The 13,012-nt window shown below is 41.4% G+C and overlaps 1 protein-coding gene and 3 pseudogenes across 1 annotated transcript; 2 read left to right on the forward strand and 2 right to left on the reverse strand.

Moving 5' to 3' along the window:
- LOC146482568 (uncharacterized) lies at window positions 1-1,667 on the forward strand. The gene is made up of 3 exons (XM_085106896.1): window positions 1-206; window positions 526-573; window positions 1,050-1,667. Exons 1-3 carry the CDS (start codon window positions 143-145, stop codon window positions 1,229-1,231), a joined length of 294 nt encoding a protein of 97 aa, XP_084963022.1. The 5' UTR covers window positions 1-142; the 3' UTR covers window positions 1,232-1,667.
- The window catches only part of LOC146482569 (uncharacterized), a 26,796-nt pseudogene continuing 15,099 nt past the window's right edge, over window positions 1,316-13,012 (forward strand).
- Window positions 8,707-10,020, reverse strand: LOC146482570 (uncharacterized protein F54H12.2-like; annotated as a pseudogene).
- LOC146482571 (uncharacterized) lies at window positions 10,484-11,356 on the reverse strand (annotated as a pseudogene).

Genomic DNA, 13,012 nt, shown 5'->3' on the forward strand with positions numbered 1-13,012 from the left:
GATAAAACCAAAATAGGTCTTGGAGACAATGAGAGCAACGAGCTTTGTCACCTGATAAATGAAATAGACACAACAGAGGAAGGGAAAAAAGTGTTGCAGAATATTTTTGAGGAAGCGGAGGAAACGAAAGGAAGGAAGGGGAATGACGTTGAGAGAGTTATGGAAGAGGGAAAAACTTGATTTCATAACAGATCAGCGGGAGAACGGTAATGTTTAATTAATAGTGTAAATAGATGGTATATTAGCAGCCTTCTAACATTTGTTATGTAGTCTAACAAATGAAATAATGACATCATCATCATCATCATTACTGTTGTTGTTATTTTGGTTTATTGAAAGAAAAAGTTTCCCTTGAGACTCTAGCTTGGTGACTTTGTTGAGTATAATAATATTGCAGGGTATACAAAATTTGGTGACTAAAATCAATGACCTATATAACTTTCTATCAGTTGTGGAAGCACATAGATAATGATAAATAATTTGTAAGGTTTGCTAAGCTGACTCTATTTTTGTCTTGTCTTACAGTTACTGGCAAGAAGAGCAATGTTTGGTCAACAGCAACTTTTAGGATAGGTGGGTTATGTTTATTTGATTACATAAATAATAAATTACTTAGTTATAAATAATAATTATTAATTAATATTAATTATTATCAAACTATCAATAATTATTGTTGATAGCTTCTCTCTCTAAGAACGAAATAAAAAGGTAAAGAAGCTATAAATCCAAGAGCACTGACATCAATAAGTGTGCAAGATATCTACAGAGCGCAAATAGTCATTAGCGTAAATGTTTTGTTCAATGCACAGAGCCTCAGTGTAGTTTCCAGAAATTTTAAGGAAAAAATTCAAAGCAAAAAGCATTTTAATTAACCCTACATTGCAATATTTATTATTACAATGTTAAAATATATGAATGGGAGAGTTGTGGTCTGTTGCAGTCCTCTCACAACCATTTATATTGATGAAACAGATAATACCTTGACAGCCTTCTTTTCATTTCATCTTCCCTTGTCTACGTACAGTTTCTAGTATTATTTTTTTTTTCAGCAATGGCAGTCTATGCCAGATCACCATCAGCCTATTCTGCATTAAGAGATCTGGGGATCATTCAGCTGCCCTGTGAAAAACAAGTTGAAAAGAGGATAAAGGCAGACAAAATAGAATGTGGCATAGATGAGGAAGCTATGAAGCAGGAGGTCACCAAGTACGAAGAATTTGTAAGAATATAAGTTCAAAAGAAGAAGCCCAAACCGATGAAGACTGGTGTTTTAATTTTTGATGAGACAAAAGTTCAATCAAAAATTATGTTTAACATGACGGGAAACAAAGCCATGGGATTTGCTATGTCTCCAGACGAGCTGCCATTCCTCCATGACATTTTTTCCTCTTTAGATCAAGATGTTGAGATGAAGACCAGTTACGTATTGGAGTTTATTTGGCATGATCTGATGTCAAGCTACAGCATCATTGGTCCCCACTTCAATTGTGCCAAATCATGGGACCATTCCTTTCTCTATGACTGTGTGATGAGAACACTTAAGGTGTTCTCATTGTACTATTTTAGAGTGAAGGTAATGGTCTGTGATGGGGCATCGAGCAACCTGTCCTTATTAAAGGTTCTAGCCGAATATAAGGGGACACAACTTCAACTTGAGGTTAGAGATGGAATGGTATAAAAAATTTAAGGGATGTTACCACAGATGTTTTTTTTTTATGAAACTCTGTTAGGTTTCAGGGCAAGCAAACTCATCTAAGCCTTAGTATGTGATTGTTTGTTTGTTTGTTTTTTACAGACATGGGACCTTCTCCGTATCATGGTCAGTTAATTCCTAAACTTCTGCGAATGGTTCTTTGCATTTTTCCAAGCTCCATATTTTGTAACACCACTCAGGATCAATGGTCGTTCCATAGATTCCCTATATAGCCTTCTGAAGTTTGGTGCAGGAGGTCACCTCTCTGCCTTAAACTATGGAAGTGGCCTTGCCAGGGTTAAGGCTAGGGTTGAAATATCCTGAGTGACAGATTCCGGTAAAGGCTGACGAGCTCAAGTAGTTAACACCTCCAGAGAGTACTGAGTTTTCAGCACCTACACATGCTCTGCTGTTGATGTTCCAGAGGAATGTAACTGTTATGGATTGCCTGTTGCCCAGTATACACTGCTTGCTGAACTTTGCCAATCAGAATTTGGTGGTAGAGATGGTAGCAATGCATGCACGCTAATATGTATCTTCTTGGGGCTCCTGTTCAAGAAGCAAAGATTTTCATCTTTGCTGTCCTCCACGTCACTACCACCCCAGTGGAAAACTTCAATTGCTAATGCCATTCTAGATGGCAATACACTGCATGATTCTGCTTTCGAAGGACAGTCAATCAATCTTGATGTTGAGGATGCGTTTGAAAATTTTGAAGAGGAACTGGAAATTGCAGCTTATGATGAGCAACAGTGCTATTGTCCTAACCAAGACCTGAGTAGTCTATCCCGAATGCTTGGGAGAATTTTATTCATAAATGCAGCAGCCCTGATTTAATGAGGTTGTCCCCTAAAACCATTGAATAAGTTGACATGACATAAGGTAGATATAGGGAAGGGTATAATGAGATGCAAGCAATCGAGGTATAGGAGGGGTGTAATGAGATGCCAACGGTCTGGGTATAGTGGGGGTTTTAATGAGATGCAAGTTTATTATTGTTGATTATTTGGAGTAAAGTGTACTGTGTTCTGGTGGTACGATTCCGCCCAACCATCCGGGTAGTACATCACATATATAGGGAAAGAACAATAGGTGTGCTAAGAACCAATGAGAGATCACTGACGGAAACTATTGAACGGGTCAAACTGGTTTTGAGACCGGTTGGATTTGAGGATTCAAAATGGTGGGTTTGTAACGAAATACCAAACAAAGCATTTTCAAGGGAATAAATAACAAACTTTATTGTGAAAGGGCACAAAAAAATTACAATCAAATGTGATCCTCATTAACCCATTATGCACCAATAGGCGAGCGTGCGCATGACCCCCCGGTACTCCGGCCTTTGTTAATTATTAACCACGTTACGCGAGAGTTAAATATTAACCATATGCGCAGTAAACACACACACAAGATCGGGTTTCAAAGTAAAGTTTATTCAAAGCAGCATAGACTGAAAGGCCAAAATATGCCAAAATGTGGACAAAGAAAGGCCAAAATGGTGTTAAAAAGCCAATCTGAAAACCAAAAATCAAAAAATTTTAGTCGCCGCGCGACAAGGCGAAAAATACAAGGTAAACAAAAGCCAAATTATGAATAATTACGGGCCAAACAGAAGCCAAATATTACAGCCAATACTATGTACATTAACATTACTTTACCGTTGAGCTCTTTTGCAGATCACGTCGTGGATTTCGCAGCAGTTGAGGACTCAGGAAACGAAGAAGTTTAAACTGGGTTAACCGCGTGATAAACATTAAAACAATTGACTTGACATAAAGCTACCCCGCACTGTACGCATTGAAAACTAGTTTCCACAGCCCGCCCCGAGGGAGTCTTAATTCCCACCCTCTTGCACCGAACACACTGCCTTTTCCTACCCTGGATTTTTTCGCAGAAATGCTTACCTGCGTTGCCCTCCTCAAGAGAAAGATCGTCAATCATCCGTCGCTTAGATGATTGCGCGGCCGAAACGGTGCAAGAAAACCCCGCAATTAGCTGCTTAGAAAGCCTAGTGCGAAAATCGACTTGCTTTAGTTTAGACCTACCTGCCCCGGTAAGAAAATGATTCTGTAAAATAAAAGCATTACAGACAGAAACATCAATGGCATACCAAAACAAATACTTATACCATTTCTTGCTTGAACGACCAACAGAATAGTAATTCCGAAATTGGTCGGCGAGATCAACACCCCCCATATTTGCATTGTAGAGGCCGATCACGGCTGGCTTGCGGACCTGTTGATTGCGTCTTTGAATGACAACATCTGGGGCATTAGGGTTTATATTTGTAGAAATGACACTGACATCCCGTTTGTCGTGCCACTTCGTAAAAACAATCTTACCTTTCTGGCGAACAACCTTGTCTCCGGGACGCAATCTTTGCCGAGCACATGGTGGCAAGTCTTTGCGATTTACCCGAATGGTCGCACAAGCGTAAGTTTTTTGGACCCGTAAATGTTCTACTAACCTAACTGAACTAAAAAAATTATCAAAATAAACATGATGATTCTTGTTCATGAAAGGGGTGATCAGCTTGGTAACAACATCGTAGCCCAACCCATGGATTCGCTGATTGCGCACATCTTTACCTAAATAAACATCGAAATTCAAAACGTACCCGTTGCTCGAGTCGGCGGCCATCCACACCTTGATCCCGTATTTCGTCGGTTTTGCCGGCATGTATTGACGAAAAGAAAGCCTACCTCTAAATGCGATCATTCCTTCATCGACGGCAATATTTTTAGTCGGCTTGAAATTGGTCTCGAATTTGGATCGAACATAATTTAGAACGGGTCTTACCTTGAAGAGTCGATCGTGACCGGGATTGCCACGGGCCACTTCGCGCGATGAATCATTGAAATGCAAAAAATTATTTATTTCTTGAAACCTATTTCTGGGCATTACCTTCTTAATACCTACATTTCCGAAAAAGTCATCGCTTGACCAGTAGGAATTTAAACTGGGTTGCCTCACCATGCCCATAATTATATTTATCCCAATGAAAGCCTTGATTTCCGCAAGCGTGACAGGTTGAAATTTAGCGAGGCGAGCGGGGGAATCTGCAAGCTTTTGGCGAGCGTAAAGGTTTGTTTCATTCACAATCTGCTCCAATAAATCATCGCCCACAAAAGCTGAAAAGAAATCTAATAGTGTGGGGTTATCAGGAAGCTCAAAATTAATGCCGGTAGCCGAAACAAAATCAGGAATGCGAAGATCCGTAAGCTGATCGGTCCATCGAAGTTCATCAGGGTCTGCTTCTTCATCGCTTACCTCTGATTGTGCGTCTCCGTCTTCTTCGTTTTCTTCTCCATCACTCGATAATTCGCTGAAATCAAGATCGGAATCGCTGTTAGAATTATTCCCCCCTAGAGGAAACCCATAGAAACTTTCTTCGTCGCCTGAGTCCTCAGGAACTGATGCGTCGTCTGAAACGTGATCCATGTTTTCAGCCATCGTAATTCGATCGCGCGTGAGAAAAAAATTCGCCGAAACTCAAGACCTCGTGGCTCCTCTCATCACCTGTCAAAAACTGCGCAAAACACAGCATCTGATTGGTTAATATGTCCTCTTGGTATCTATGACAACAAAAATAGACAAAAAAGACCCTGGAGGGTGGGGAGGGCTTTTTCGCGTTCATGCCTTCGCGCGGCCGGTTTTGGCCGGCACGGGACTTAGAGGGGGCCTTTTCGCGCGGCCGGCTACGGCCGGCACGGTGCGTAATGGGTTAACATTACAAATAAACTTGAATGTTCTGTGATACAGTTAACATAATGAGTGTTCAGTGATGCCAGTTTTCCGAAAAGGCAAATTGTCTTTGTAGTCTTGGTCTTGGATTGTAGTTGCGCGTGTCCACTTGGGAGAAGTCATCTTCTTTAGGACAATGCATTGGAGAGTGTTTTTGAGAAACATCTACAGGTAGTTTATCAGCCCATTGGAAGAATCTGCACATTTCTTTTCTCCTACAGGTAAAATAGGGTCGAGATGGATTCTTCTGGATGTTGACACTTTCAATGTCGCAACATCCATGTGTCTGCAATAAGGCAACTGTCCTCCTTCATGTACTTTGTGGTCAGGTATCACACAATCTGTAATACACTGTTGATATGAATGTATACTATCTTCGCGGCAGAAGAAGGGACATAACTTCCAGTCCACACATCGAATGTAAGGTATACCAGAGGCAGGCTTCAAGGTCTTTAAGGCAGAGTCCACACTTTGAGTAACTCATCTTGAAAAAGTGTTTCTTGAGAGCAGTCAGTTAAAAGTGATGTGCGATGATCACAGTCACAGTTACTTTATAAAGTTTTTAAAAACCGGTTCTTTCAAATATAATAAAACCAGTTTACTACCGGTCAACCTCATCAATGCCGTTGATCATCAAGTCTCACCAGTACCAACAGGTTTGACAAAACTGGTCAGGTTGTAAAATGACTTTGATGATTTTTTCTATTTCTTCTTCCAGACTGATTTCATCGATCCAGTCTTGATCCTCAGGTGCAGTGACATCCAATATGTCTAACAAAAATCGAGCCAGAGCCAGTATGCGTCTGTTCGGTATTTATCCTGAGTATTCAATAAATCCTCTAAACAAATTGTCAGCTTTCTGTTGTCTGAATTTCATTATGTACCAGGAAGGCTAAACAGTTCCAGTAGGCAAGCTTTATCCTGTCAACACAGTCATTGCAATGATCTCCAGTGATGTTTGGAACCATTGTGTAGAGTGAATAGCGATGAATGAAGGCACAGTCGGTTACTTTATTGTATACATTCGCTGAAATAGAAACTGTTTTTTCTAGTTTTTTAAGGCTTCCATTGTCTATTGCTTCGTAACCTCGCTACCAAGGGTGTTCTTGCCTTGTAACAACGTTTTCCTGTTTTACGCCTGGAATCTGGTGGTGTATCCATCAGGAGTGTATGCGCTGATTCTTCAGTTGAAACGGAAGGCGGTGTTTCGATTCGGATGGGAATTTTTGACCCTTTAGTACTGAGAGGAGTACCCCTCAATGGTTTAGAGACTTTGGTAGATTTTGTCTCTGGTTTGGGGGTAGACTCCCTAGCAGGTAATGACTCTGACTTAGGCATCACCACTGTTTGTTTCACCGTTGCTCCAGTTTTCATCTGTTTTGTCAACCCTTGATACCTTTGTAAAAGTTGATCCAACAGTAGCACTTTTTGATCTTCAGGTAAAGACGAGTCCATGATCGGCTTCATGTCTTGATCTAAACGTGTCAAAGTGGGAAGCTGAGCTGGTGCAGTCAACCGGTGTTCTGTTTCCATACTTTGCAATAAATGTTCAGGTACCATCACCATCTTCTGCGCGTGCTTCATTTGAACACTTTTCCTAACAGCTCGGTAGCAAGAGGAGCAATCAAACTAGCAAGGGCGGACAAGAATCCTCCCTTTTGATTCAACACTGCTTTTTTCCGCTTAAGACTTGGTTTCTTGCGAGTCAAATAGAGGAGCTTTGACTTGTGTGGCTTCAACCGTTTAAATGATGAATTCGGTATTACCATGTTCCCTTTAAGGAGGTTTAGAGCAATTTCACCAATGGCTTCCATTTGCCCTTTGTTCGCATGTGCTATCATGTCTCTCCGCTGTTTTCCATTACTCTTGAAACAAGTACAAAGAAAGGGTAAATGTTGTTGGACTCTTGACTGTTTGGATACTCTCACGCGCTTTCTATTTAACCCCTTTAGATTGGGTGGTGGTACCAGAGCGTAACACCATATTGCCACCACGTTGATTTTTTTTTTCCCTTTTGCTGTGCGACGTGACCTGCAGGAAGTCATCACGTTAACTGAAATCCACCGGTAGAGGTTCCTCTGTTTAATGACATTTCTTGTCTACGTAAATCACGGGATAAGAACGTGACGTTGGCAATATCCTTGTCCGTAACCGTTGAATATTTCGTGTACGAGGATGTAAGTCCAAGACAAGATAACCAAATGGGTTTGACGTCGCATCTTGAAAGCTCTCCCATACGTAAGGTACATTTCCTGCGAATGCCTGCCGAGCCAATGTTCGAAAACCCAGCGTATCGCAAGGGGTTTTTAAAAGCAATGATGTAGTGGGCAAACAGATCGAGAATACGTTCGTCATCGCTGCAATTTCTCATTAAGTCATCCAGTACGACTATTCCTGGTCGGCAGTTTGCTGGAAATAAACTAGGAATATCTTCGGGAATAGCCTCTACAAATGTCACTTGAGCTGTCATGTTCCTAAAACATTCCTGCCATTGTCCATAGCAATATACAATTTTACGCATAGGCCGTTCAAATAAAGAATCCGCTTGTTCAAGTAACTGTTTTGTAAACGTCGTCTTTCCACACTGACTTGGCCCTGGTATCATAATACTGCTTGGACATTTGAATTGGGACATCTTCTCGCAATGAAAAGTAGCAACGTTATGATAACTTGTTGATCGATGTTCCTTTTTAAAGTGATATATCAAAGACGCACACACATCATTCATTTTTAACTTCAACAAAACTTTATTTATTGATTACGCCAACATTTGAAAGATTTACAAGCTTGCTCCTCAAATTGTGAGACGTTTTCATTCCTAACATTCGTTAATAACTGAATGTACGTGTGTACAAATTGTGCTACTTGTGAATCATATTGCAGAAATTTATTTTGAAGAGTGTTTAAATCCACATTTCGTGCTCGATGAAGTAAGTAAAACAGGCAATAATCTCCACACACATCTGAGGTTAAGCCTTGCATCGGTTTGTCATTGTAATATGTTGTTTCCCTCAGTGCGTATCCATCCATAACATAGCTCTCAGGAGGAAATCCATAGCTGTCAAAGAATTCGCTTTCTTGAGGCGATACAAAGTACATCGCAATCCAATGCGTTCCAGGTTGATCATGAGGATCTGTATTTGCAATCATTGCTGAAGGATACGTATCAACGATTGGTAACTTGTCACTTGGAAATACCCCTTCCATGACAGGTGCTAGGACAAGATTGTGTATTGAGGCTTGCCATAATTCTTGAGTGGTATGCATCTTCAAGCACCTTGAGACAGATCGTATACCACGCGTCTATTGCGGTCAATCTCCAAATGATTTTGGAATTCTGCGTATACGATTAAATTCAAAACTTCTGGTGTCGGGGTTCCAAATTTCAGATACAAATTGACGTGACCGCTGCGATGGCGAATCAGGTGGTCTGGGTGGCCACTACCCGCAGGAGTCGTATCCAAGCGGAATCAGCCGTATCCACCTTCCCAATCCTCTCTGTCAATATCAATACCATGACCACAGTTCATATCACCACTGCCTGAGAAGAGTGTATTGTACCCATCGATTCTCTTCCCTCCTGCCAAATCTATCACTGAATAAGGGATTTCTTCACCATTGACCGTCAGTCGTACTGCATTCACGTCAAACAGTTGGAAGTTAAAAGGATTTCTTGCCAAGCTACCATTGTAAGCATCATTTCGCACCATTCCAAATATGATGCATCGAGGAATAAGTCTGTTGAAGAGATCCGTCTCGGTATGATTCAGCACACCCCTGGGGATAATCCTCGTGTGTTGGGGTCCTTGTGAGCGTGTAGATAGCAGGTAGGGCTTTTTGTCCTGACCGTCCTTGCATGATACTAACATGCTCTAGTTTGGTACTGTCAGCTACGCGGACTGTGCGGACTCTGAGAGTACTTGACATTATCTTTATCTTGCAATCATTCGCCTCTTTTCCACTCATGAGAACAAATTCATCGCTGTTTAGATCAATCTTGATTTTGATTTCTATTTTGTCCAGCAGCAGCTTATTGGTGTTGAACAGATCACACAGGGGTACACCAACCAGCCCTACTTCAGCACTAGCATTGGTAAATGCACCCCTCTTCTTGAGCCCCCAGTTATTGTCAGAAGTGTTGTCTACTACATCCATATGTCCTGCTGTCTCTTTGTAGTACAATGCTTTGGTTAGGTAAGATTTCTTTGCCTGTTCAGTAAAATAAAGCAAGGTCTTGATGTAGGCATTGTACGCTTGCGTGTCGGACTGTTCTGTGACAAGTGTTTCATTCAACTTGATGGTAAACTGTTTGATAAGCGAATGAAGCGCGTTGTTGATCAAAGTATACTTCTTTCCACCGCCTGTATCTCCTCCATTTCGTTTGGTAATCTTCACCACCAATCGTAGATGTCAATGTAATCAGATAGAGGCTTGATGACAAACTCGATAGGGTTGGTTCCACTTTGAACTGGTTCATAATCCACCCATTTACTTTTGAGAATGGAAACATCTGTGACCGGTACTTGAAATAACTGTAAGCTCAAATTTTCACCGGGGGCAGAGAGAGGGTAAGCTGAGGCCATCTTAAGTCGAAAATGGTCTTGGACTTTGAAGGTGATGTTCTCCGTTTCTTGGTCTGTCTTGAACTGGCAGGAGTCGCGTTTTGTTTGCGCTTAAGAAGTCTTCGCCCACGACCTTGTTGCGTAAGGTCCTGAAAAGCACCTGTCCGAAACTGTTTACCGGCAGTCTTTGCCCTTGCTTTCGCTGCTTTCTTTAAAGACTGACCCTTGATGAGATCTTTTGCAATTTGCATTCCTGTATCCACTCCTGTATTGAGTAAACGTTTTCCTACTTTCTTGGCAGCTGTCTTGAGAAAGGGCGTGGCTGTAAGGAAGAGGGAACGAAACATTCCTCCTAATGCATTACCTCCTTGACCATAAGGATGTGTCCCTCCAAAGACACTTATGTCCCCTTTCCCTCGTTGAAAAAAAGGAGATGACTTGTTGTTGGTAAGGGTAAAATTGATGATTCATAGGTAGAAACATCTTAGAGAATTGCACGACGCCGAAAATGAAGTGTTACTCGTACAGTGCCAAACGCAAATGGTACCAGATGGCCAGTGTCACTTCTTATATTGATCTCCACGGAAGAAAATACAGATGTACGGAGTCGATGGTAAGTGGGAGTCTTTATTTCCTCTGCCACCATCTCCCCACGAGGTACTATGGTTCTAAGTATATTCACTTGTACATCCCCCACTACAAGGGACTCTATTAGGTCAGAGTAGATGTACATAGTCTGAAATGAATGTCTGCTTAACATACCCCAGACCAATTTATTGTCTCGCCCCACAGTGGTGGTAGTAGCGGTAAGTGTCACACTCTGATTTTTATTCAGTTGGACAACGGTGGGAAGACTGATCTGATAAAGAGCTGGTACCCGATCATGATGGTTCAAGTATCCTAATGCCTGAGCTAAATTCTTGGGCAACGTTACTTGAAATGTTGGAGGTAACTTGAATTCGTAGTAATTTTGAGCTTTGGAGTAAATGTAGAAACACTCACTTCCACCGATGCGCTTGATCCTTTTTCCACTTTTCAGATAAATATCTGGAAATGCACTCTGGATTCCTGTCACCATACCATTGACCAAGTCATCAACTGTTCGATAAATGCCACTTGGTAGATAGATGGGTAGGGTCCATGGTGAATCGCTGTTACAGCTTAACAGGTAAGACAGTTGCTGACTTTGCACATTTTCCCAAGTATGTGGGTAAATGATGTGTGTCATTGCCACTTCCTAGTCTTCACTTAAGTGCTGTTGATTTAGAAGTTGCATCTTAAACTTGGCAGGTTTGTTTTCAGGGTACTGAGCTGTGCTTGCGTCACTGGTTACAACGATGTAAAAACTGTTACTCATCTTGTACGCCGTCTAAAGTGAAGTGTCACGTTCACGATACCACCTTGGAATGAAAGCATCTTTCCACAACCACTTGTTAAGTAGATTTCAACGGTCTGAAATGTTTTGGTTCGTAAAGGAAAATAACTGATGTGCGTCGCTTCTTCTATTAACGTGTCGCGAAATCTACCGTGTGGTACCATTTCATATAGCAAATGCAACTGTTTTTCACCCACTTGATGTGGCTCTATGAGATTGGTTTGCACTTGCACTACTCTGTGTGTGCAGTGACATAAAGAAACGATTAAAGGAATTAAGAATGTTCCGGGAAATGTGAATGAGTAACGAAGCGGTAACGCACACCATTCATAACCATAAGTAGGAATCTGTCCAAGGGTAGAATAGATCTTCAATGCAAACATGGTGCTTTCTCGGACTTTGTTTTCTTGGGTTATCCAACCAAGAGCTTGAGCCACAGGCTTGGCCACGAACATCCATTCCTCTTGAGTTGTAAAGGTAATGTTCCATTCATCATCCACGGCAATGTGAAGGCTTTGTCTTTGCACACATTCCAGCATGCCTTCTATCACGTCCAGTGCTGAACGACATCTTCCCACAGGTAGAGTTATCCTCTTTACTTCTTGAGTACCAGATCGTTGGAGCATGAAATGTGGATGATTGCATCCATGGGGAACTTCAAACCACGAGAATGGGTAGATTACATTATGGAGTCCAACTTCCCAATCCTCTTCATCTTTTAAACAGATTTGTCGAGGTAACGCTACACGATAGTATGACGTTGAGTTGGTTGGGAACAAATTCGTATTGGTATTGCTAGGAAGCATCACATAAAAATCATCATCTTGAATCATTTTTTCTGCAGAGAAACCAACTGTTTATATGGAATCCAACTGTCGTATTTCTTTGGCCAACCTTTCCAATGCACCAACACTTCTTTGTTGACGCCTTTTCCTCAACGTTTCAAATTTTCTCAATGCGAAATAGATGATCTGAACTTTCTGTCACTTTCTGTAACTCAGCCTCGTAAAATGTTCCTCTAATCAGCTCACCTTCTGCCTCCTTCAAACAATACACGGGTGGGTTTCGTGGCAGTCTCTGTGCGACCGTAAATGATTCCTCTGTCCAAGACGAAAGGTATCCTTTCTGAAAGACACGTTTGCACTTACTGATCTTGACTTGGTCTCCCACCTTGAATTCATATTTTATGATCGAGGCCTGTTTACAATACAAGGTTCTCCACACGTCTTGAGCATTAAAAACTGTCACATCTGCAGGTTTCATTTTTATACTACGATGTACGCTCTGATTGTAGTTCTCATTCACCAAATTGTCTAACTTGTCCAGATAATGATATGAGCTGCTCATAGTAAATAACCGCCATAGAAGATGTTTCAAGGTTCTGTTGAATCGTTCAACTACTTGCGCCTTCGTCTCATTGTATGTGACAAAATGACGAACATAACATTAGCCAAGGAGCTTTATTATTTGTCGAATCATCCACCAGGGAGTAGGATAATGCGATGAATACGTATCACATAACATTAGGTGAAATGCATATTGTTCTCTCAGAGGTGCGTTGCTTCGAGCCATATAAGCATATTTCAAAACATCCAACCAATGGTGAGAGGAAACGATTGGCAAAGAGGTACGTTGTAC

This window comes from Pavona decussata, unplaced genomic scaffold (genome assembly GCF_977016875.1).
Source record: "Pavona decussata unplaced genomic scaffold, jaPavDecu1.1 SCAFFOLD_45, whole genome shotgun sequence".
Classification (NCBI taxonomy): Eukaryota; Metazoa; Cnidaria; class Anthozoa; order Scleractinia; family Agariciidae; genus Pavona; species Pavona decussata.

Coding starts and splice junctions, on each gene's coding strand:
- LOC146482568 (XM_085106896.1), top strand. CDS start 143: ATGACGTTGAGAGAGTTATGGAAGAGGGAAAAACTTGATTTCATAACA. Junction 207..525: donor AACAGATCAGCGGGAGAACG/GTAATGTTTAAT, acceptor CTTGTCTTACAG/TTACTGGCAAGAAGAGCAAT. Junction 574..1,049: donor AACAGCAACTTTTAGGATAG/GTGGGTTATGTT, acceptor TTTTTTTTTCAG/CAATGGCAGTCTATGCCAGA.